At 47.5% G+C, this 25,057-nt stretch overlaps 1 protein-coding gene across 1 annotated transcript in view; it reads right to left on the minus strand.

The window, feature by feature from the left end:
- LOC139765797 (roundabout homolog 2-like) overlaps positions 1-25,057 on the minus strand; it is a 318,120-nt gene that overhangs the window by 41,849 nt on the left and 251,214 nt on the right. The window contains exons 7-15 of the mRNA XM_071693591.1: positions 22,054-22,151; positions 19,301-19,521; positions 17,245-17,530; positions 12,001-12,260; positions 11,140-11,246; positions 9,950-10,145; positions 9,189-9,414; positions 8,417-8,660; positions 7,543-7,763 (exon numbers count right to left, since the gene is read on the minus strand). Of these exons, the coding sequence (XP_071549692.1) occupies positions 7,543-7,763; positions 8,417-8,660; positions 9,189-9,414; positions 9,950-10,145; positions 11,140-11,246; positions 12,001-12,260; positions 17,245-17,530; positions 19,301-19,521; positions 22,054-22,151 (1,859 nt within the window). The remainder of the gene's footprint in view (positions 1-7,542; positions 7,764-8,416; positions 8,661-9,188; positions 9,415-9,949; positions 10,146-11,139; positions 11,247-12,000; positions 12,261-17,244; positions 17,531-19,300; positions 19,522-22,053; positions 22,152-25,057) is intronic.

Here is a 25,057-nt window from a genome sequence, read left to right on the forward strand (position 1 = left end):
TCTCTCTCTCTCTCTCTCTCTCAAGAGTGAACTCTCGTGGGTTTTAATCAGGGTCTGGAAAGCATTTCACTCGTAGAGAAAAAGGAAAGATAATTCCACTCCCTAATTTCCCGTGACGCTGCCGCATTCTGTCGACTTAAAATGCAGGAATTGGTGTCCCGAAGCAATTTCGGCGGGTATGTTTTAAAGAGGGCAATGAGAGGAGCACCCCCTCCTCCCCCTTTTTATATACGATTTAAAGTTCGTCACATTCATCCTTAAATTCCAACTTTTTTTCCCTCCTCAATTCGACTGTATATCGTTTTCACCCCATACAGACTCGAATCCTGTCATCGCCACCTAGGACAACAGACCATCAGGATTGGAACAAAGTCATCATTCTAAAGATGAAAGTACATATATATACACAGTGATCCCCCGAGTCTTCGGTAATTCCCCATCAAGGAACGCCACAGTGGTTAATGTCTATTACGTAACGAACAACGAGCAGACGTCCGTACGTCTGAAGAGTGAATGGACGCCACATTAACGAGAGACTGTGGAACAATGTATAACACATTCTCTCTTACATTCACATTGATCCCCCCCAAGTCTTGCGTCTATGGCTTTCTTCAGCCCGTCTCTTCTTCTTCTTCTTCTTCTTCTTCTTCTTCTTCTTCTTCTTCTTCTTCTTCTTCTTCATCATCTTCTTCTTCTTCTACTTCCTCCTCCTCCTCAGTTCCTGACGCATTTACCTCCTCCTTCAACCCTCCTACTCCATCAACCGCCCTCAACTGAAACCATCAATAACTCCCCATCCCCTCCACCTACCCCACCAGTAACTTCCCATCCCATCCACACACCCCATCAATAACTTCCCACACTCCTCCAACAACCCAATTAATAACTTTCTTCCCTCCATCAACCCCATCAATAACTTCCCATCTCTCCACCAACAACCCTCCACCCCCTCCACCAACCCCATCAATAACCTCCCACCCCTCCACCTACCCCATCAACAAGTTCTTACCTTTCCACTAACCTCCTACCCCTTCAAAAACGCCTTCTAAAAGCTCTCATCATCCCTCCCTCACCCATCGATCTCAATTGCCCACTTCGCATCCCCACCTCAAGTTCCATGATGAACTTCCAATCCTTACTCAATCATTCAAATCGTTCAAATCTGTCTCTATCCACCCGCCCCACCTTTCACTTTCTCCTCCCGTCCAATCGCACCTCTTCGCTAGGCCTTACCAATCATGTACGTCCCTCAGCTTCAACCAATCGTTCACCCTTCCTTTATCGGCTCTAATCAATGACTCTGCCATAAGTCCCACTATCACAGCCCAATCTCGAGACACTTGCAAACAGTCCCCACCCAATCAAAACATCCTCTTACCATCACCTTCAACCAAGCTCTTCTCTAATCAACCAATCAGCCTCCCCTCCTCTCTCTGTCACCTGAAACCACTCGCACCTGTCCACCACCCCCTTCAGTAGACTTCAGTCAACCTCCCTACCCCACCAAATCCATAAGCCCCAATCAATATCTAATCCTCCCAGCAGTCTGCTGTCTACAGCAGTCAGCCCTGAGTCGTCAATGTGACCCATTAGTCTCCTTCCCTTACCCATCAAAACCCGACTCGTCCCCTTCCCCTCCCTCAACCCTAACACTTCACCCTTCTTCCCCCCCACCACCTCCTCCTCCTCCGCTATGCTCCCAAACAAACCAATCAGCCATTCCCGGCGCCAGCCAATCACCGCCCTCTACACACCACCACCCCCTACCTTTTTCATCACCTCCGAACAATCTTACTCCATCCATCAACACCCCCAAACCAATCAACTCCAGCTCCACCCAATCGTCTCCCCTCTCTCTCCCCACCTCTAGACATCAGTCCCAATCATCCACCTCCCCTTCTCCCTTCCCCCATCCCCTCACTGCTTTCCTCCCCCCACCTTTTATGTGCTGCTTAAACGACCTCGTCAAAGGTAACACGGAGAGGGAGGGCTTGGAAAGTCCTCCAGTCGCCTATAAAGTGTACTGTATTTGGAAGTGGAGATCACGAAGCCAAGTGTGTGTGTGTGTGTGTGTGTGTGTGTGTGTGTGTGTGTGTGTGTGTGTGTGTGTGTGTGTCTGTGTCTGTGTCTATGTGTGTGTCACTATGGATGACACCCCCTTCCCTCTTGCCTCCAGTGTCCAACTGTATTTAGGACAGGTGACGCGTCGATATGTATATATATATATCATTTTTCTTCACTTGCGCCTGCAATGACGGGTGTAATTCATTACACACACGGCAAGTAAAATATCGGCAATTCTCAGGTTTCTCTTGCAGGTTCCCGATCGCGAAGAGTCTTAGGGCGGAATCGAATCCTCGTTCTATGTACATCCAAACTGGGTCCCTTACGTACGACCCGATTCCCTTTGATACGCGTGCGACGAACGCGCGATCGTCGACTTACCCACGAGATCCAATCCTTTGTTAAGAACTTCACCTGAAGACTCCGATGATCTTTTCCCACCCTCTTTACTTCCCTCCCCGCCTCCTAAAGCGTGTTAATGCGCGACACAAGCAAGGGTTTAATGTCGGTACACACAAAGGTAAGGGAAAAAATATATATATATATATTATCACCTTTTGCGCGAGACAATATGACACTATGGACGAAGGATTCTGAGAATTTCCCGTTGATCTGGCTTCACACCATGTAGCCCTGCTTCCATGCTACTGTAATATATAGATTTTCTGTCATTTGTTATGATAATTGTTATATTGTTTTCGTATTTCGGTGGAAATAACTAAAAATTGGGGCTATCACAACTGTTTGGAACATTTTGTCTCACGTTCACGCTTATCAACACCAACCCAGACGACACGAGTCGTGTTGATCATTTCGAAATTCATCGGACCCATCCGGGAAGATACTTTTCTTACCGTGTGTACATGGCCAGTGCACGTTCTCACATGTCTGTCTTTATTCTTTTGAGATCTAAAGACGTCGACTCAGGACGGCGAACAAGAAGCCAGTGTTTTGTTTGATACATGGGAATTCCCAACGTACAAAATTACGACCTGTATCACTGGGCCCCCTGGAACATAACGTACGACCCTTGTGTATCGTTGAGGGTCAGGTCAAAGACCGACATGACCCTCAACGATCACCCCAAAGGACCACGTGCCCTTCATCGTGCTCTGGCGTTATACTGTTGTCCTTTGGAGCAACTTCACTTGAGCTCAAAGATCGAACCACAGAAGCCGAGTGTCGAACAGAGGTTACCCACCCCTGGGTTCACGCGTGCCCCGGTGGGGCGGGAGGGCCCTGAAGTCTTGACCTTCCTCGACTCAGGCAGCGCGTGATGGAAAACAAAGCCAATTTTTGTCTGTCGTGTTCCATTACGGCGAATGAACTCAAACACGACGCCCGAGTAAGCTGGCACAGAGCGCCATGAGAAACAGAGAGGCATCGAACCGAGAGAGAGAGGGCACTGTGAAGCACGAGGTATCGAACCGTAAACAGGCATTGTGGATCTTCCGAAGACATATCCAGGGAGCCATTTCCCCAGATTTAAGCCGCAGTCCCCATGCAAATCTTTCTCCAAACACTGCAGTTACTGCGCGTCTCTATCCTACCGAACTCCCCTAACACGAGTCCCGAGCCTCTCTGAGAAGTCCGGGAGTGGCTCCTAAGTCTGTGTACCATGTCTTAGGAGGCTGTGGCCAGCCAACAACTTTCCCCCGAAGTTTAACAACAAATGTGGCGACGATAGTTTGTACGTACCGCGCGTCCTGGGGAAGGGGCGTGTCTGGGGGGTGTGTCGGAGTTGCTTCCGATCCTCAACTTTCCATTAACTCAATCCTCATCAATGCCAGTAACCCGTCCATGACCACTAGGAGATGTGGGAGCGCCTCTGAATGGCCGGCCGTACGCCCAATTCTACGACAACTCATGACGAGATGAAAAAATCGACGCGAGACACGGAGCGGTCCATGAAACACAGGGCTCGTGGTAATCCCCGCGCCTCTGTCACGAGGACAGCTACCGCTACCAGCGGACACTGAGGAATGTGTGAGGTGATGTAACCCACACACACACAAAGCTTGCGTCAAGAAGGTTTCGAGTCCTCGAGAGCAGTTTTCCTGTATCACTTCCAACGAAGAAGACAAGGGACGAGAGAGAGAGAGAGAGAGAGAGAGAGAGAGAGAGAGAGAGAGAGAGAGAGAGAGAGAGAGAGAGAGAGAGAGAGAGAGAGAGAGAGAGAGAGAGAGAGAGAGAGAGAGAGAGAGAGAGAGAGAGAGAGAGAGAGAGAGGGGGGGGGAGAGATTAGGCCATATATCTTGGCCATTCACAAAATTGCAAAAAAAAAAAAAAAAAAAAAACCCAAAAGACACAAAATTACAACGCCACAAAGTTTACATCAATGATCCAGGGTAATCGTCTGCCTTGGGACAAATTGCCTAATATGAGAAGATATCTTAGACGGATCCTCTAATTCCGGGGAGGCTTTAACCCTCTCTCTCTCGGCTCCGACTATACGACCCTTGGGGGGACGATGACGCTGACCTCCGCGCTGATCCTTATGGATCAGATTAAAGAGCCAGGCCATCGTACCCAATGGATCGCACCGAGGTTGTTAAAGGTCTCAACGTCAGGTGGTCCAAATCTAGTGTCCCCCCACGCTCGACCTCCTCCTCCACCACCTCCTTCTTCTTCTCTAGTGTCCCTCCACCTTGTCTATGTGGTAGCCACGCTCGACCTCCTCCTCCACCACCTCCTTCTTCTTCTCTAGTGTCCCTCCACCTTGTCTACGTGGTAGCCACGCTCGACCTCCTCCACCACCTCCTCCTTCTTCTCTAGTGTCCCTCCACCTTGTCTACGTGGTAGCCACGCTCGACCTCCTCCACCACCTCCTCCTTCTTCTCTAGTGTCCCTCCACCTTGTCTACGTGGTAGCCACGCTCGACCTCCTCCACCACCTCCTCCTTCTTCTCTAGTGTCCCTCCACCTTGTCTACGTGGTAGCCATGCTCGACCTACACCTCCTCCTCCTTCTTCTCTAGTGTCCCTCCACCTTGTCTACGTGGTAGCCATGCTCGACGACCTCCTCCTCCTTCTTCTTCTCTAGTGTCCCTCCACCTTGTCTACGTGGCAACGTAGGCAGCCACGCTTGACGACCTCCTCCACCTCCACCTTCTTCTCTAGTGTCCCTGCACCTTGTATACGTGGTAGCCATGCTCGACGACCTCCTCCACCTCCTCCTCCTTCTTCTCTAGTGTCCCTCCACCTTGTCTACGTGGTAGCCATGCTCGACCTTCTCCATCACCTCCTCCTTCTTCAAGGCATGATCAGCTGCAGTGGCCACAATCTATCAATGATACGTCAGAGATTATTATCAACTCACGGATGGGTGCTGGAGTTCGCACGTCTCGCGTGGATGGTGGAGCAAAGAAAGGCGATCAGGTAACGAGTTCAGAACCCCCAGAGGAAAACGAGGAGGACCTAACACTTGAAATCATTGGCGAGACACCGAGTGTGTTTGTGTAAGGCGGGGAGAGTGAACAGAGCCCTGATAGGGTCTCGGGGAGGCTCCAAGCGACACACATTACACCTAGACCTGCCTCTCTCTCTCTCTCTCTCTCTCTCTCTCTCTCTCTCTCTCTCTCTCTCTCTCTCTCTCTCTCTCCTTCTCTCTCTAAGTGGGTACACACGACCAAGTATGGGTGTCGGGTGTCTTACGAGCCAAAGACCAAGCATCAGCTTTCTCTTTCTTTTGATACTATACTGCGCATCAATACACAAGTGCTGACGTGTGTCTGGCAACACTCACGTCAACTTCCGACGCTATCTATCTTTATTCTCTTTTTTTGCAAGACAGCTTCACTACACGTGCAGAAAGTCACATCTGTCGAGATCAGGAGTGAAAAACCACAGTATTCTCGACACTATGGCACTAAGGGTATACCACACTTTACACTCAAGCTATCTATCGTGATCTACCCTCATTTCCAGCTCCTTAGACTGAAGCAGGGACGTAAACCTTCTAAAGCTATCCTCACATCTATCAAAACTCTGATATCAATCCGGTTTTTTTTTTTCCCAGACCCTTCTTTTAAACTGGTAATATTTCACAGTACAGCTAAAGACTGGAGAGAGAGAGAGAGAGAGAGAGAGAGAGAGAGAGAGAGAGAGAGAGAGAGAGAGAGAGAGAGAGAGAGAGAGAGAGAGAGAGAGAGAGCAACGTAGGAAGCGAATACACACGACGGCATCGTAATCAGAACCAACAGAGAATCATGGACGCTGCTGCGGGGGCAATTGACAGTAACGATAAATTTCCACCACTTCATCATATATATATATATATATATATATATATATATATATATATATATATATATATATATATATATATATATATATATGTTTCCTTCTGACAGCGGAGTTTTCCCGAGGTAGAGAAAAGTCCTTGGGTCGACGGCATGGTGTAAATTAATACCACACAATATGAGTTTTCATGTGTATATATATATATATATATATATATATATATATATATATATATATATATATATATATATATATATAGGGAGAGAGAGAGAGAGAGAGAGAGAGAGAGAGAGAGAGAGAGAGAGAGAGAGAGAGAGAGAGAGAGAGAGAGAGAGAGAGAGAGAGAGAGAAACGCAGGGAGGTGGAAAGGGATCGATAGAAAACGGTTATTATTGTTTTCGGTGATGTGAAGGACATACACAAGACAGACAGAATCTTTCATTTAATGCTTCTACCTGATACACTTGCGTCTCGCTGCGTGACACACGTTCATCTTGAGAAATACCAACCTTCCCGAACACGTCTTCTGCAAGATAACCAACCAAGACGTCTGCACGCCCTGTTATACAGACCTGGGATCCTGACGAAGGCGGGGGAATTGGATCTTTACTGGGTTACTGTAGCTTAAACTGCTTTACCCTCACATTCAAGTTCTTTACTGACGCGAACTGGTACGTCTAAACCTATCAACATTAAGTACCTGATTTCTTCACCCATACGCTCAATCCTGCCGCTAGAAACTGATATATATATATATATATATATATATATATATATATATATATATATATATATATATATATATATATATATATATATATCCTATCAACAAAGGATTTTGATGTCTTTAATCCTGCCAACAAAGGGAGGTAGACACTCAATCCAGCTAACATTAACGGCTATATTCACGCTTCCCTTCCACAACAAAAATTGTCCATATTATACCAAGGCAATCAAGCCGAGCTTTAAGATCAGAAAGTCACAAACACCAAAGGCGCTTCGCTGTACCTGTGGCAGAGCACATAATTCCCATATACCACTACCTCCACCTGGGTAATGGATTTTCAAATCACCAAACATCAGCTCACTGAGGCACGGGGGATTATACACCAATCACGAGTCATTTATCTGTACACACAGAGGCGAGTTCTACCGAGATGTGGAGTCCTCATTCGAAGTCGTCTAGACAACGTCTTTTAAAAAAACAATCATGGTTACGTGGCGTAGCACTCACTCACCTCCCATGGCTCTCTTCTCGTTCCTCTTGCGGCGGTAGCAGACAACAGCGACGAAGACGGAGAGAGCCACGAAACCTGCTGCCCCCACAGCACCGATGAACCAGGTCTCCCTCAACACCGCCATCAGGGGAGAGGGTACCCTTCGGGCCTCGTCAGAGCCCACACTGGCTGAGGGGTCCTGCAGCCACGTGTGCCCACCACTGGTGGGGCCCTGTCCAGCCCTGGGAAGGAAAACAAAAGGTCCCGGTCACAGAGGCTCGGGGGGAAATTATACACACGAGGAGGAGGAGGACACACGACACACACACAAAAGATTAAAATAAAAAATGCTAAAATACTTAGTAGTTATTTTGCACTGAGCGTTAACCGCTCCATCTGAGCAAAAGTATTGAATAATCAAATGCAAATTAATGACTCCTGTATCATGACTGACTGACTCGTCGTTCCTCAATGAAGCTAACCCCTAACACACGAGAAATGGCATGGGGGAATATATTTCTGATAAGAGATGTACACTCTCTCAAAGAAGTATCGGTCTCCCGAGCTTCAAGTTTCTAATAATCTACAAATGGTTCGACCGTGATTAGAACTTGACTTCGCTAACACCACCCTGATGATGCAGTTGTAAACTGCATCATCAGGGTGGCAGCGAAGTCAAGTTTTAATCTCGTTTGGTCAGTTGTAGATCATTTTGAAACTTCTAACCGAGAGGGACCAGTATTTCTTTTCTTTCTTTTTTGGGGGGAGGGTTTACATACAATCCCTTGATGAACCAACCAGAAAATTTCTTCTAAATCCTTCAGCAGTTCGGGAGGTTCAGAGGTTTTACACTTTTGCCAAAAAAAGGGAAAAAAATATACCCAACGAGACGTACTTGGTTTGTGCGGCCACAGTGGCAGTGAAGTGGGCACCGAAGGTGAGGTTGTGAAGGGTGAGGCTGTGCATGGCCCCGTCCACCGTCAGGTTAGAGTGGGGCTGCGTCTTGTTGATGAAGAGCCACAGGGAGTAGTGGACGATGCGGCCGTTGGTGTGCCCTCGGGCTGGTGGCCGCCAGGACAGTACCACGCTCGTCTTGTTCAGCACAAGGCTCTCTACTCCTGACGGAGGAGCTGACGGTACTGTGGAGAGAGAGGAGCCCGCGTCAGTGAACCAGGTGGTCATACTATGGCTGAAGTGAAGTGAATGATGGAACTGACTCTCACGCGTCTATCACAACAACGAATGAAGAAGTGAATTCTTAAATGCTTTGACTAGAAATTCAATTCAGTAATTAAATCTCTCTCTTAACCTATGGTCTTTAGAAATACACTGATAACAAGAGAACTATGGATATGAAATAGATTTATCAGTAACTACCCTACGACCAATTTCTACGAAAGGGTCCTGGTGTTCCCCAGGGCCTTTCTAAAGACTCCTGCAGCCCAAGGCTGCGCCACATCCAGCAGCAGGGAAATACAAACTCCTTTGAAGGGAGAAGTTCTTTGACGAGGCTGTGCTTGTAAATGCTACAGCCAGCATCTCCAAAAGAGTGACTTTTCCCTGGCGGTGTCACCTCGAAAAGGTGGAGTCCGGTAACACTTCCGCTAAAGACCCGACCAAACCGTAAAGCTTTCCGTCTAATGTGAGGAACGGCTGCTTTCCCTCACCATCTTCCTTGGTCCTGGCGATTCTGGAGTTGGAGGGGTGACCGTGGATGTCCTTGTGGTAAGGTACGACGAAGAACTCGTACTCCGTGTACTTGTCCAGGCCGGTGAGGGTGTAGGCGTCTGGACCGGAGCGAGTCACTGTCTCCATCTGGAAGTGGTGGGTGCCGGAGCTCAGGTCCCGGTACCGGATGTAGAACCCGTCCATGTAGTCGGCGAACTCCTGTACCTGTATCGCCAAGCAGGCGGCGGAGAGGCAGCACATTAAAGAGAAAGAATTCATGTCTTGAAGAGCAACAGAAAATGGGTTCTTGATGACGCTGATGCCAATGGCAATAACTTAAACGTACACTCTTATAAAATCGCTGCCGGTAAAATATCACCGAGTATTAGGGGGCTCAAAATGGCTTTTCTACAATGATCGTAAAATGGAGGTGGATACTATATGCCTCCGCCACATTATCCAAGTCCCCCCTTAGAAAAAAAAAAAGGCATTAGGTTTAAAACCTGTGATCAGGGAAGGATGTACTAACTCTAAATACGAGATGTGTGTCAATCAGGTAGTCTACACATACTGTACAGGCACACGTACAGACCGGGATAACCACGTCCTTCATACATTAAAAAGAAAAAAATCTATCAAAAAAATTAATTACCAAGAAAATTTTTCACGTCCCCATTTTGGACTGAGTGACAGTTCTTTAAAAGTTTATTGCTATGACGGGGGAAAAAATATAAACCCAGCATCCCAAACTTAGACTCACCTTCCACACGAGCCTGATGCTCGTGGAGGAGATGGGCGTGGGCGGCATGAGTGAGATGAGTGGGTGGGAGAGCACCGCCCGGATCTGTGGATCGTCGTCCCCTTGCGTAGAGCCACCCTCCCCCGGCCGCCGCCCGCTCGTCACCAGGGGACCAGACACGGGCGAGGCAGCCGACACCCCGTGCATGTTCATGGCTCTGTACGTGGGTGGGAGAAACAGGAACGGGGGGAAAAGTGCCGTCAGTGGTGATCCTCGAAATCGCATTCTGTGCTGGTGGGATCTGGCAAGTGGGCTTTGAAATGATGCTAAAGCAATGAAAAAAAAAAAAAGTGTTCCTGTGCCTATCAAAGTGCTACTGAGGACATCATATGTTCCTGAGGCTATATCAGGCGTTGCTGAGGCTATCAAGTAATTCTGAGACTATTAAGTGCTGCTGAGGCTATTGAAATGTGCTGAGACTATCAAAGTGTTGCTTAGATTTATCAAATGTTTGTTGAAACTTTAGTGACAAAGTGTTACTAAGATTCATTTCCACTCAATAATTGAGCCTCGTCCACTCCCCTTCATCATGATCTGAATCCCTTCTCGCTCCAGGCCACTGAAACCTTAGCTTACACAACACCAAGCTGAGGGATTCGACACCATGACGACGAATCGTACAGATGAGGACGAGGCACTAAAACCTGAAGAGCATTTCCCAACTGAAACTGGTGAACACGTAAAAACACTTGTATGGAAAATCGTGTAAGCAATCTGTGCTTAGTGACTGAATATTCCCGAGTATTTAGCATAATGGGTATGAGCTCTCCTTTCCTTCCCCTTCCCATAATGAGTATGAGCTCTCCCTCCCTTCCCCTTCCACCCTCAGCTTAATCAAGCCGTTAAATCCATGGGTGCCAATGAGATTCGGAAATCAACTTGGTTATGAGGCATGAGAATCGGCGAGGAAAGAAGGAGCTACCAGAGGTGGAGGGTGAGGACGCACTCCCTGAGAGATGAATTAGATGGTGAAAGATGTGGAGGTTCCTGTCGGATCCATGAGGGAGGAAATGTGGAGTGTGAGGACGGTATTTGACGGATCTATGACGGGATGTGAGGAGTTAGGACGTATCTGACGGATCTATGAGGGGAGGCGAGAGGTGAGGATGTATCTTTACGTGAGGTAGTGTGGAGGAGGAGGAGGAACGTACCTGACCACGGCGCGGTACTGTGTGTGGGGCCTGAGGCCGGTGACGGTGTAGGAATCTGCGGGAATATGTTCCTCCAGCGGCTGCCATGTTCCAGGTCCGCTCCACATCTGTATGGGAGGAGGTATCATCAGCATATAACTCTGGGAAGAGGAGGTATCATCAGCTTATAACCCTGGAAAGAGGGACCATCAGCTTATAACAATGGGAGGAAGAAGAATCATCAGCAAATAACTCTGGGAGGAAGAGGAGGTAACATCAGCTCATGACCCTGCTCCTGGGGCATACCTTGGCACTGCCTGGGGCCACCAGATCAACCTACAACCCTGTTACTGTAGTAAATCTCCAGGGTTGCTGCTCAGTCCTTCAGGCTGGTGATATACGGCAAGGAGGCCAAGGAATGACCCCACTTACCTTACTTACGCTGGTCGAAGGGTAATGCAAAGCAATGTTTTTAATCTTGGATCATTTCGGTACCCTGTTGTCTCAGCATACAGCTTCTCCATACCTACTTCGTAGTATTACCTACTCTGTCAAAACAGTTTCGACTATATGTAAACAAGGGCACGGCAGAAAAAAGAAGAGAAAATCTACACCATGTGACTAATTAAGGTTCTCGTATCCGTTAAAACAACTTCAGAAAGAAACTGAACATTCTAAAAGTTATTCTGAACACAGTCTATATACGTTACATTAGGTAAAGAGTAGTAATGAACTTGGCAAACAACAACTGCTCTAAAAAAGACAGATAGATGGATAGACAGAGATAGACAGACAGACATAGAGCAAGATAGTGTACAAGAATCAACTGTAGGTGTAGTACACTTGTGGGGGGGCGTGTGAGGATCAGGGTGTCCGACCTACCTCCAGGATGTAGCTGGTGATGGTGGAGGCGCCCTCGTGGTCTGGTGGCCCCCAGGCCAGGGTGAGGGTGGTAGCGTTCCGGGCACGGAGTGCGGGTGGCTTGGGCGGCCCCGGCAGGTCCCTTGGGTCGGGTGCAGGCGTGGTGCGGGCGGCGGCTGGGCTGTCGGGGTCCACCACCTGCACGTAGCTGCTGACGACGGAGGTCCCGGCTTCAGACGTGGCGCTGCACGTGTACTGACCACCGTCCTCCTCTCGCACGTCTGGTGAGGGGGGAACACAAGAGAGAATCCGGATGTATTCTACTGACGAAGGAGAAGCACAAACCTGAGAAACTCCTGATGTATTCTACTGACGAAGGAGAAAACACAAACCTAAGAAACTCCTGATGTATTCTACTGACGAAGGAGAAAACACAAACCTAAGTAGTGGACATCTACGGTTTTGTTTGCTCCCCCTCATAACTGCATCCTGCCCGCCGCCCGCCACCTAAGCCCTAAGACTGCATATCTCCTCCTCCTCAACCCCACCAGCAGCCTGGCAGTGTGGCTCTCAAGACGACCCCATAACCGCAGTACGGGGGAGGCCATCTCGCTTGATTACGTCCGACGCATTACGAGATTTTTTTTTTTTTTTCCCCGGGAATTGCCTGCCGAACGCCCTCTGCCCGGCACGATTAATAACAGGATGGCCCGGATGAAGTGAACGATCTCGAGTTACAGCGGGATGCAAGTGGGTTGCAGGTCTCCCCCAGGAGGTTGGGTGGGGGATGGGGCGATTCTTGGAGGGGTTGGTGCCGTGTGGATAGCGTGAGGGGCCTCGGTGTGGAGTGAGGAGAAGGGAAGGGTTGTGGTAGTGGGGTGAGAGCTGGGTGTATGTGCGCGTGTACTGTGGCTAGGTAAAGCATGAGGACCCAACATGCAGGGGCGGCCGTCGTAGTGCGTGGGTGTGCACACAGCAGGAACCTGTGTTTTTTGGCGTGGTGTGTGTGTGTGTGTGTGTGTGTGTGTGTGTGTGTGTGTGTGTGTGTGTGTGTGTGACCCCACGTGGGCTGAGGACGCACCGGCCAATCTGAGGTGGCGTAATGTGTCGCCCTGGTATGTCAGTGCCGAACGCGGGCGTCGAAGGCACTGCGGGTGTGTGTGTGTGTGTGGGCGTGGTGGGTTGCACGCACTCCACACAACTCAGGCAGGAAGAGGAGCCTTGCACGCAATCCACACACTCAATCTGTCTCTGGGTGTTAGCCAGGTTGCAGGAAGGGTGGGGAATACACGCAAGGGTAGTGAGGCAGGCTGACGGAGAGAGAGAGAGAGAGAGAGAGAGAGAGAGAGAGAGAGAGAGAGAGAGAGAGAGAGAGAGAGAGAGAGAGAGAGAATGAAAAATATGCTTATGGGTGTTGAAGGTAGTGGAGAAAAAAAACCTGCTTTTAAAAAAAAGGATCAGGTCATAGTTATTAAAAAAGACAATGAAGGAGTGTGCGTGTATGTATGTGTGTTTGTGTATGTGTGTATGTGTGTATATGTGTATGTGGGTGTGTAAAGAGTTCCAAAGTTTAGCGGTGTAGGAAAAGAAACAGACATCATAACCTGCTCTCCTCCCTCAACCTGACACCGGCCGCGTGTTAACAGGCATTATCAGGCGAACGTCTTGGCCTGGCTTGGGCGTTACCTGGTGTACCTCCAATGGCACGTACACACATTCGTCTCTTATGCGAATTCAGTTCAAGTTTACATTCATATACCCTTAATTCTTAGCGACACACACACACACACACACACACTAGCGCCATCAAAAACACTAGGGCGGGTATACCCGTCTCCTCCCGCCTGCTCCCTCCCCGTCGCTGGGGTTGACTGGGCCCTCCCGGTGCCATACCGTCCTCTCCCGGTGACACAGTCGCCCCGGTAATTAAGGATTAACGATGGGTTGCTAGAGTGAGTAGGGGCGGGGTTATGGGGAGGGGTGAGGAGAGGCGTGTTCCAGAGTGGATGCCACGAGGTGTGTGTGTGTGGCGGGGAGGTTGACGGAGGAGAGGGAGTGAAGGGGAGTGTGTCGCCATGAGGGGTGCAGCTCATGCTGTTGTTATTGCCGTCAATAACACAGCAGATGCTGCTGTTACCATGAGTGGTACAGCAGCTAACATTACCAGGTATAGCAGCTGCTGCTGTTGCCATGAACGGTACAGCAGCTGCTGCTGTTGCCATGAGCGGTACAGCAGCTGCTGATGTTGCCATGAGCAGTACAGCAGCTGCTGCTGTTGCCATGAGCGGTACAGTAGCTGTCTACTACAGCTGATACCTGCTGCCACGCGTGCACCTGCTCTCGATCCTGCTGTTCCTTCTGCTGTTCTCGCTAGCTACTGCTGGCGGTGGCTCTGTCACCATCGCCACAATTGTTCCATCTATCACCATTTCCCTTTGAAGTTCCTTTCACTACTGCTGCTCCGTTTAACTGCTGCTGCTACGGATGGTTCGGACAATGATACTGTTACTATGCCTGCTCCTTCCAGGGAACTACTGTTACGTGGGGGAAGGGGAGGGCGAGTAGAATGGAGAAATAATGGGACTTTGTAAGGAAGGGAAAAAAAACTTCCCCTTATTATAAACACACTCTAATCGGCTCCTAATAATACTCTGTTTAATCTACTATCACTAAAAACTCCCTATTTCATACCCTCGTTAAACGTAACCTGCCATACTTACCCAATTTTGCAGCCTTATTATACATCCCAAATTACACCCGTATTTTATACACGACAAGAAATCACCTTTTATTTTTATCCTTTGCCATTATACACGCTGCCGTATCATGTAACCCTATACACCCTACCACACACCTGCTTTACCACACCCTCCCCACTGTGTTACTCATTATCTATACCACTGTATAACCTCATTACCCCCCATTCTCCCCCTGTCATACACCCTCCTGTCCCACTGCATTAACCTCATCAATTCACACCGTCAAAAGCCCCCCCCCATTAAACATCCTCATTAATATCCCTCATTAATATCCACTACTGTACACCTGTAGGAGAGTGTCATTAATCAGCTCCCCTCTCGTCCCTCCCTCTCTCTCTTCCCCAACCTTCCACAAGATAAATCAAGTATTCACTTTGTCAGTCTCCTGAGACCTTAGAGCAAACACAGCCACTTGCTCCCATCACCCGAAATGGGGAAGATCAGTGTGAGGTGAGTGTGTGTGTGTGCGTGTGTGTGTGTGTGTATGTGTGTGTGCGTGTGTGTGTGTGTGGCTATATCAATATGTATTTAAAAGCCTTTATGTTTACTTTCTCTTCGTATTACTCACGTTACACTTTCTCTGTCCATAATCATATGGTCGCTGCATGGTTGTTTGACTAGCTGGTAATAAATAAAAACAACAGAAAACGTCACATTTCTATATAACATCGACACCAGGCGACCACCACACACTCTCAGCCACCACCCAGTGGCGCCACCGTTGCCCGACGAAGAATGGCATTATCCCGCGACCATATAGAACCCTCCATGTCCGTTCATGGCCACCTCCTAACCTCCGTCTCATACCCAAGAGTCAACAATGCACTGGAGGGCCAGTGGACGGATCTAGTAAATCAAAAAGTTGATTCCGTTTTCTTTTTTTTGAGTTCGTAGAGATGGTGGCAGACGATGTTTCGACCATATCTGGCTAGGTTATGAATGACGTAGGTTACTGAGCTAGGTTATGAATGTGGTATGTTACTGAGCTAGGTTATGAAAGACGGTGATGACTGAATGAACACAATTCATTCTTCTCTTTCCAACTCCTTTAACCCGCACTGAACCAACAGGTAAACAACAAACCTCTTCCACGGGTAGAAAATGAAAGTCAACATAGAAAACGCAATGAACGCTGCACAATGAACGGTAACTCAAATAAAACCGCCCGGACTCCTCCCTAATACAAGTTCCTTACTGATAACCCGGTCTTTACGGGATAGTTCATGATTTATGAATATCAGAACTTAAGATAAACTGCGATCCCTTATCTCTTCCAGAAGTGGCCTCTTCGAAACCTCATCCATGTCAAAAACTCCCGCGTAAACAATACGCCAAAGAGAATTCAGTTTCGGCCCTCAAAACGATTGCCTTCATTACCTCACTGCAACCACAACAGTAAGAATTCTCGAGTCCGGAACGTACAGTCTCTACCCTTGGTTTAAACACTTGAGATGTATTTCTCTATGGTTATCCAGCCAATGACTGCTGTAAACATTGTAATCACTCGTTTCCAGTGGACGGCGAGGGAGCATCCTCCATCTGTGCCAACGAAAACAAACTCTCTTGGCATTCGCTATGGTACCGGACTGGTGCGTTGGCGGGATGTCTTAATATCCGGGGGCTATAAGCTAAGGACGAGGGAGGGGGAGGAACAAGCGCCCCCCATGTCCCTTAATTACTTATATTGATTCTGTAATCTTGGTGGTGGCAGCTGCTACAGCTACAGCTGCTGCTGGGGGCGCGGAAAGAGAGCCGGGTCACCTACCCCCAAAAAGGGCGGAGGTCCTGCTTGTCCCGCCCTACGTCTTCGTCAGGAGGTACTAAGGTTACACATATGAGAGGAAGAGTCGGTTGGTTAAGGAAGGATTCTTGAGACAGGACGGCAAAATATCCAGCGATGCTTTCGTTCTACAGGACGGCTACCATGATTTCTTCCTGCGCTCAGGCAAGACCTTGTCTCTTATGGGCATTAATCTAGTTCTGATACGAAGTATGTGAAGGATTCCAGATCTGTCCCAAAGATCTCGCCTCTGAAGTGATAATAATGAAAAAAGGATGATTTCAGTGTGTAAGGGGCTGACGGTGTGGCAGGACTGACGGTGTGGCAGGACTGACGGTGTGGTAGTACTGACGGTGTGGTAGTACTGGCGGTGTGGTAGTATTGACGGTGTGGGAGGACTGACGGTGTGGTAGTACTGACGGTGTGTGAGGACTGACGGTGTGGTAGTACTGACGGTGTGGTAGTACTGACGGTGTGGCAGGACTGACGGTGTGGTAGTACTGATGGTGTGGTAGTACTGACGGTGTGGTAGTACTGACGGTGTGGCAGGACTGACGGTGTGGCAGGACTGACGGTGTAGTAGTACTGACGGTGTGGGAGGACTGACGGTGTGGGAGGACTGACGGTGTGGGAGGACTGACGGTGTGGGAGGACTGACGGTGTGGGAGGACTGACGGTGTGGCAGGACTGACGGTGTGGCAGGACTGACGGTGTGGTAGTACTCACCATTTATCTGCAGTGTGCCGGAGTCCAGCAGGGTGATCCTGGTGTCGTCTTCGGGCAGTTCGACCTGGTCCTTGGTCCACGTGACCCTGGGCACCGGGTCGCCCTCGGCCTTGCACACCAGGAGGGCCACGGCGTCCGGGATGACGGTGAGGTTGCGCGGCCGCACGGAGATGACGGGGGGCGGGTGGAGCGTGGGCGCAGGCACGTCCAGCAGCGCGCGCGCCACGAGCGACCCCGCGGCCGACACCGCTGCGCAGGAGTACCACCCTGCCAGCTCGCGGGTCACCTGCAGGAACGAGGGAAATTGGTTGAGGACACCTTCAAATGCCGTCAAAACAGGTCGTATCTACTTCTCTACCCTTGATAGATATAATCTATAATATAATATAATCTATCAATATAATCTATATAATCTATATAAATATAATCTATAATATAATCTATCAACCTTCTATCTTCGCGATCCATTCATCTATCACCTCCATCACAACTTCACCAACCACCTACGTAATCTAACTTCTACACATCTCAAGATAAGGCACATCTCCACAGTCCTTGGCGTGATGAGATCTCTTATCCTCGACCTATGGCAATCACTTCCCCTCCCTCCTGCCTCCAACCCCATGATCGGTTCCCAATACGATCCCCACCAACCTTTTTTTGCTGCCCCATACTAACACCTCCATAAACCTCCCCTCCTCCTTCCACCTGGCACCAACGTTCTATGCAATGATTGGCTTCCTCTCCAACGACTCGGGCTCTGCGAGCTACCCAGCCTTAGATGGCATTTCCTTCCCTATTCCTGAAACACTGGGCTTATGAGCCGCCATCTGTACGATTTTCAAACACACGATTTCCAATGGTGTCTTTTTTTTTCTTTTCCCCCGCCACCTTCCAGAACACCTGCCACCATACAGTGTGAGTCTGAAATGCGAGGCATCGTTCACCTCCATCAGCCTGGGTCTGGGACTCGGTAGCAATCTCCAGTCATGGAGTGGGCCAGTCGTATAAAAATCTTTCCCTCAGTCATCCTGAATGACAAAAAAACCCAAAATACCCTCAGTTTGGTCCGGCTGTCTCTCTGCTAGTGTTGATCTTCCATTCCTCCCAGCTCATATCTCTTGACTGCGCTCTTCACCATCAAGTCTGGCTGCTCTCATCCTCCGTGGCTAACCTTAATGTCTCAGGACAAAATTCACTAAAAAGCTCTTCTCGCTAAATTCCACCCCCCATGCTGTTTCCCGCACCTCCTCTTTTGTATCCTAACGGATAACAGAAGGATTAAACCTTTCTTTTTATTTCCTGTTACCATGGAATCCCCTTCCAATTAATCTTCACGTCCACAAATCCTCTATATTTGGATCACAAACGTTATCAGTGATGTGCCTGCTACTAAAACCTATCTTCATTGTTACTTTGCTCTTCACACTATCCTTAGCCATAATGGGGAACCTAACCTTATAAACATCTGGAACGTAACAAGCCACCGTGGAAGATAACTGTCCACCATCGTACACATTCTGCAACATCCTAGCTGCAATTGCTACCATGAGCGCGAGAGAGTCAACCTATTTCTGTACTTGCTAGAAATACCATTAAGTAATTCTGGTCTTCTTACGTCCATCCCTTGTCTTTCATCCTGCCAGCAAGTCACGCAGCACTTTAAGACCAATGTTCATCAACCTCACATGGAAATATATTTCTCCCGTGTTTTGTTTTGTTTCATTACCAAGGGGCCGTTGCCGGTGGCTTGACTTCAGAACCCCTACACAGCCCGGCCTAGGGACAGAGGCTGCACCACTGCTTCTACGATCACTCAGGCTGGGTCGAAGCCAGTGCCCCGCAGACTGGTCAGATGTCTGTCCTCCCCACTAGTCCTCATGTGACCCTCCTTGGCTTACAGCCCTCCCTGCTTCTCCCTTAGTCTCGCCAGATGTCTGTCCGCCCCACTAGTCCTCTTGTGACCCTCCCTGGCTTACAGCCCTCCCTGCTTCTCCCTTAGTCTTCCCTTGTGTTAACCTTCCTATCTACCCTTCTTCCCGTCTCTCCTCCTTACCTGGTTAATGATCAGGGTGCCTTCAGCGTTCACCCATACGTTGGGCTGGTCGTCCGGCTCCCCCGACGGAGTGTCCTGACGCGGCAGTAGCAGGTTGTGGTCGTCCTGGCGGCTCCAAACCACGAGCGGGGGCGGACGACCCACGGCCAGGCACTCGAAGGCCGCAGACGACCCCACCGTAGCCCTCACGTCCTGGGGGCGTACCAGGAACTCCGGAGCGGCTGTAAAAGAACACGTTGTACATGGGAGGTTATGAGCTGTGAGGAGTAGACATCCTCACAGGTCGTGCGAGGATGTGGGGCAAGCAAAACAAAAGATGTTGTTAGCTATATCAGGTCTTTCGTGAGAGTTTAACCCCCTGACGGCACGACCCTTGAGTGCGAGGGTACGACCCTTGGGTACGACTTGTAGGCCTTTGCCCTCAAAATCTGGTCCAACGCCAGGCTATCACTCCTACCCAAGGAGTCGTACCGTCGTGCTCATGAGTCCTTACCGCCGCCGTGCTCAAGGGGCGAAGAGAACTGGTGGTGTGCGAAGTCGCACATGAGGCATGAGGTCAAGAGGCTCAAAAAAAAACACAAGGCTTTATGAGACTTTACTCATACGTACACATTCGCGTAGGAGATTCACTCTGTCATCCTCATAACTCCAAATTATAGAGAAGTGAAAAAAAACTCCGAGCAATCTTCATTGTTACGCCAGCCATTACCGCTGAACATACATACATACATATAAGGCGCAAAAATATGAACGCGATAATAAAGGACATATTAAATTTCACGTAACGAAGTACACAATAACGCATACCTCTGGCGAGATCGTCCGCCCTTAAGAATGGTGGTTTTAATGCCATTAAATGCGAATGGTTCATTACAGTTTCTTTACGGTTTAAGGCTATAAACCACAGGGTTTACCTCCTCCTCCCTCCCTCCTCCTCGCTACTCCCCAACCCCAAACAGCGACACTAAACCCGGCAAACGCCGCGATTAAAACCAACAAACTTTAAATATAACTTCTTCTTTTTTTTCTCCTAAAACTCTCTCATTCAGGAGAGATGTTAGCTGTGCCAGCGGATGCAACAGACGGTGGGGTGAGGGCCACACGATATCGCCAGGTACTGAAGCACACGCTGAGGTTAAGTGCGCCTTGAAATGGGCTTTAGTAGGGGGCGTTAAGGGAAGGGCTCATTAGAGGGATCCTTAGAACTGGAAGTACAAGGGAAGGTTGCAGGCAGGCGTGGAGCAGGCAGGTGGGATGGGTTTGAGCTGGAGAAGGATGGGTTTGAGGATGGGGGTGGAAGGATATAAGGAGGGGAAAGGAGAGGGAGTTTGGGGAGGGGTTTAAAGGTAAGGGTGGATGGGTGGTGATATGGGTTGGTCTTTTGGCTCGTGTGTCCACACCACACACACACACACACACACACACACGTCCCTCCACACATTGTCCACTCCCTCACTACCAGCTACCAGCACCGACACTATACCACGAACACCACCTCCTCCTCCACCCTGCGCCGCATACATCATCCACATCACCTTAATATTTGTCATAACGTGCATTTATTCTGATGAATAAAATTTTCATGTGTGCATCATCATTATTACCATATCATTATCATTATAATTATAATAACAATTACCATTATTATTATTTTATCATTATTATCATCATCATCACTATTATCATTATTATTATTATTATCATCATCATTAAAGTTATCGTTACTAATATCATTATCATTATGATTACTATGTGATTATCATATTCATTATCATTATTATCACTATAATTATGATTCTCATTAGCATCATCATCATCATCTTCATTACTGTAATCAATATTACCTTCATCATTATCAAAACAGGACGACCATGAACGACCCACACACACACCCACACACACACACACACACACACACACACACACACCCACACACACACACACACACAAGGCATGACTACAACACAATTAACACGAACAGTAATTACACGCGTCACCTTTTTTAATTACCCTTAATGAATGACAGAGACAAATAACACTGGCACTGGAGCAGCCGTTGGATTAGATACGACAGAGAATTAATGAGAGAACACTGCACGAACGCAATGCGATAAGGAAATTAACACGAGGGAGAGATAAGGAGATAAGTGGAGATATAATCTGAGATGAATTGAGGAGTAAATAAAGGAGAGATAAGAACAAAGAAGAGAAAAAGGGTGACTCAGGACTGAGATAGGAAGCGAGGGTACGAGTTCAAACAACGACCTAACTACCTACTTATACCTGCGACTACCTACGAGGCGATTGTGCTGTTAGGGAGAGGGCTAACGCGTAGCGCTCACTGCTGGGAATTTCTTCTTTTTTTTATTATATAGAGTTATGAATAGCGAGCTGCGTGAGTTAATGTGATGTCGTCCGCCTCTGTGTGTGTGTGTGTGTGTGTGTGTGTGTGTGTGTGTGTGTGCTCGCAATGAACCCCAGCAACCCACGCGTATGTGAGGCACAAGGAAAAGACCAGGTTCCTGGTCCGCCTACCACTGCTGAGGAGAGAGAGAGAGAGAGAGAGAGAGAGAGAGAGAGAGAGAGAGAGAGAGAGAGAGAGAGAGAGAGAGAGAGAGAGAGAGAGGTCAAGACTGACGACAGAGCGTGCACACACACACACACTACCAGCAGCAGTTCACACAGAGCCCAGGCAGATTTAGCGGGGCAGCACACACAAGGCGAAGGTGCGGGAGGGAAGGTGTGAGACTTACTGTAGACTGTGAGGGTGGCGTTGGTCCTGGCGGTGCCCACGACGTTGACAGCCTCGCAGACGTAGGTGTCCTCGTCCCCAGGCGTTACCCGAGCGATCCTGCAGCGGGAGGAGGAGGAGAAGGAGGTGAGTTACGACGGAGAGTGGTGGAGGGAGAGAATGGTGGCGGCGTGGCTGGGTATGTGGTAGTTTAGGGGGTGGGGTTAGTAAGGGGAGAGTAAGTGGTGGTGGTTGTGGAAGTAGTAGTGGTGGCAGGGTAAGTGGTTGTTATGGGGTTATAGAGGATATTAGGTGGTGGTAGGTAAGTGGCTGCTCGTGGTTATGGATGGTAGTAGTAGTAGGAGGTGGTAGTGGTAGGGGTATGTGGTTGTTGGGGGGTTATAGAGGGTAGGTGGTGGTGGTGGTAGGAATATGTGGTTGCTGGGGGGTTATAAAGGGTAGTAGTAGTAGATGGTGGTTGTGGTAGGGGTATGTGGTTGTTGGGGGGTTACAGAGGGTACTATGTAGTGGTTGTGGTGGTAGTTTTGGGGTGGTAGCAGCAAAGGTAGTTGATGGTATGAGTGTTAAAAATATATAAGGGGGCGAGTATATACTTCACATATGTGGTGAGGCAAACATATTTTTAAATGCCCCGCATACCACACCCTCCATGCTCAATGATACAATAGTCATACCTCATTCTAATACACTCCTCCAGCAAAAAGAAAACTGGAATGACAATTAAAACAAAGAAAAGTCCATTAACAATGGAAAGACAATTACAAGAAAGAAAAATCAATTAAAACTGGAAAGACAATCAAAAAACAAAGAAAAATCAATTAACACTGGAATGACAATTAAAACAAATATCAATTAACAGTGGAATGACAATTAAAAAAAAAGAAAAATCAATGAACACAGAATTTAAACGCCTTATCCACAGACGCCATGAGAGAACACGTCCAAAATATTAGAAACTTAGATATTGCTAACGTTAAGTGGATTACACAATATTTTTCCCTTTTTTCCCCCCCACCCAGAATAATTGGCCTAATTCCTTAGAGCCAAATATGATTAGGCTACATGTAATAAATACGCCCATCAGAACGTACGGGATTAAGTCCCATCTATCCCCAAGTCGCCCTTACCCCCGCGTCGCGCCAACACGAGAAGGTAATCCTATCAAAGAATCGGGCGCTACGCTGATTGGAGGAGGAAGAGAAAAAAATAAATAAATAAAAATAAAACGATAGTTCTAGACGGAACTGCTCACGTCCGGTGTCCACCAACTCGCTGAGCCATACAAGTGATAAATGAATAAATGAATTAATAAAACAGAATAAACAAACTACGATTATTACTACTACTTCCACTACTATTATCATTATCATTATTACTACTATTACTTCTACTACTATCATTACTACTATTACTACTACTATTACTTCTACTACTATCATTACTACTATTACTACTACTATTACTTCTACTACTATCATTACTACTATTACTACTACTATTACTTCTACTACTATCATTACTACTATTACTACTACTATTACTTCTACTACTATCATTACTACTATTACTACTACTATTACTTCTACTACTATCATTACTACTATTACTACTACTATTACTTCTACTACTATCATTACTACTATTACTACTACTATTACTTCTACTACTATCATTACTACTATTACTACTACTATTACTTCTACTACTATCATTACTACTATTACTACTACTATTACTTCTACTACTATCATTACTACTATTACTACTACTATTACTTCTACTACTATCATTACTACTATTACTACTACTATTACTTCTACTACTATCATTACTACTATTACTACTACTATTACTTCTACTACTATCATTACTACTATTACTACTACTATTACTTCTACTACTATCATTACTACTATTACTACTACTAGTACTTCTACTACTATCATTACTACTATTACTACTACTAAGACCAAGAGGAGCGGGAAAGTGGGGGGTGGAGATGGGAAATCCTCCCCTCCTGTATACTTTTTCAAGAGAAAGAAGAGATGCAGGCCAAGCGATAAAATTTTCTCCTCTAAGGTTCAACCTATCTATTCCGTAGGCTATATATATATATATATATATATATATATATATATATATATATATATATATATATATATATATATATATATATATATATACATATGTATAGGCAATGGAGTTTAAATACTTGTCGAGTTCCAAAGTTTTTCCCTTCCATGCTGAGTATGTGAGGAAAAGTTCGGATCGGGGGAAGAAGAAAAAAAAAAAAGATAGCTTCGAGAACATGATCCTATTCTATCGACCCAGGATCCTATCCATTTATAATTACTTTACCTATGTGAATAAGGGCGGTTACATTTAATCATATATCCTATCAATTTATAATTACTTTACGTATGTGTATAAAGGGAGATTACATTCAATCATATATCCTATCCATTCATAATTACTTTACGTATGTGTATGAGGGCGATTGCATTGAATCATACACTATTTCCATCTATGATTACTTTACGACTCCATTATAAGACAAGTGTCCTGTGGTTACCCAGGAGATCTCTCTCTCTCTCTCTCTCTTCCAGGGGCTCCTGCTGCACCTCAAGGCTGCGCTGCACGAAGTGGCAGGGACAGGATGGACTCCTTCAAGCGAGAAGTTCTCTGGTAAGACTTGTGTCTCGTCAACTAGTGGGGTGATGCAGCCTTGCAAAAAGGGGCCTTCTCAACCGTGCAGGCGAAGTGTGGTAACACCTCTCTCTCTCTCTCTCTCTCTCTCTCTCTCTCTCTCTGTATATACAAATAGGCGTTCCCGGATTCCGTCTGCCTGTGGTTACACAGCAAGGGTCCTCCTTTCCCCAGCTACTGATTGTGTCGCAACCTCGAAGCCGAAAGAGCCCCTGTAAAAAAAAAGGAAATAGGTTCCTGGGTGGTTTATACAATAATTAGGCGGATTAGCGTTCCTGACCGTGACGCATTCATGGGCC

This window comes from Panulirus ornatus, chromosome 56, assembly GCF_036320965.1.
Source record: "Panulirus ornatus isolate Po-2019 chromosome 56, ASM3632096v1, whole genome shotgun sequence".
Taxonomy (NCBI): Eukaryota; Metazoa; Arthropoda; class Malacostraca; order Decapoda; family Palinuridae; genus Panulirus; species Panulirus ornatus.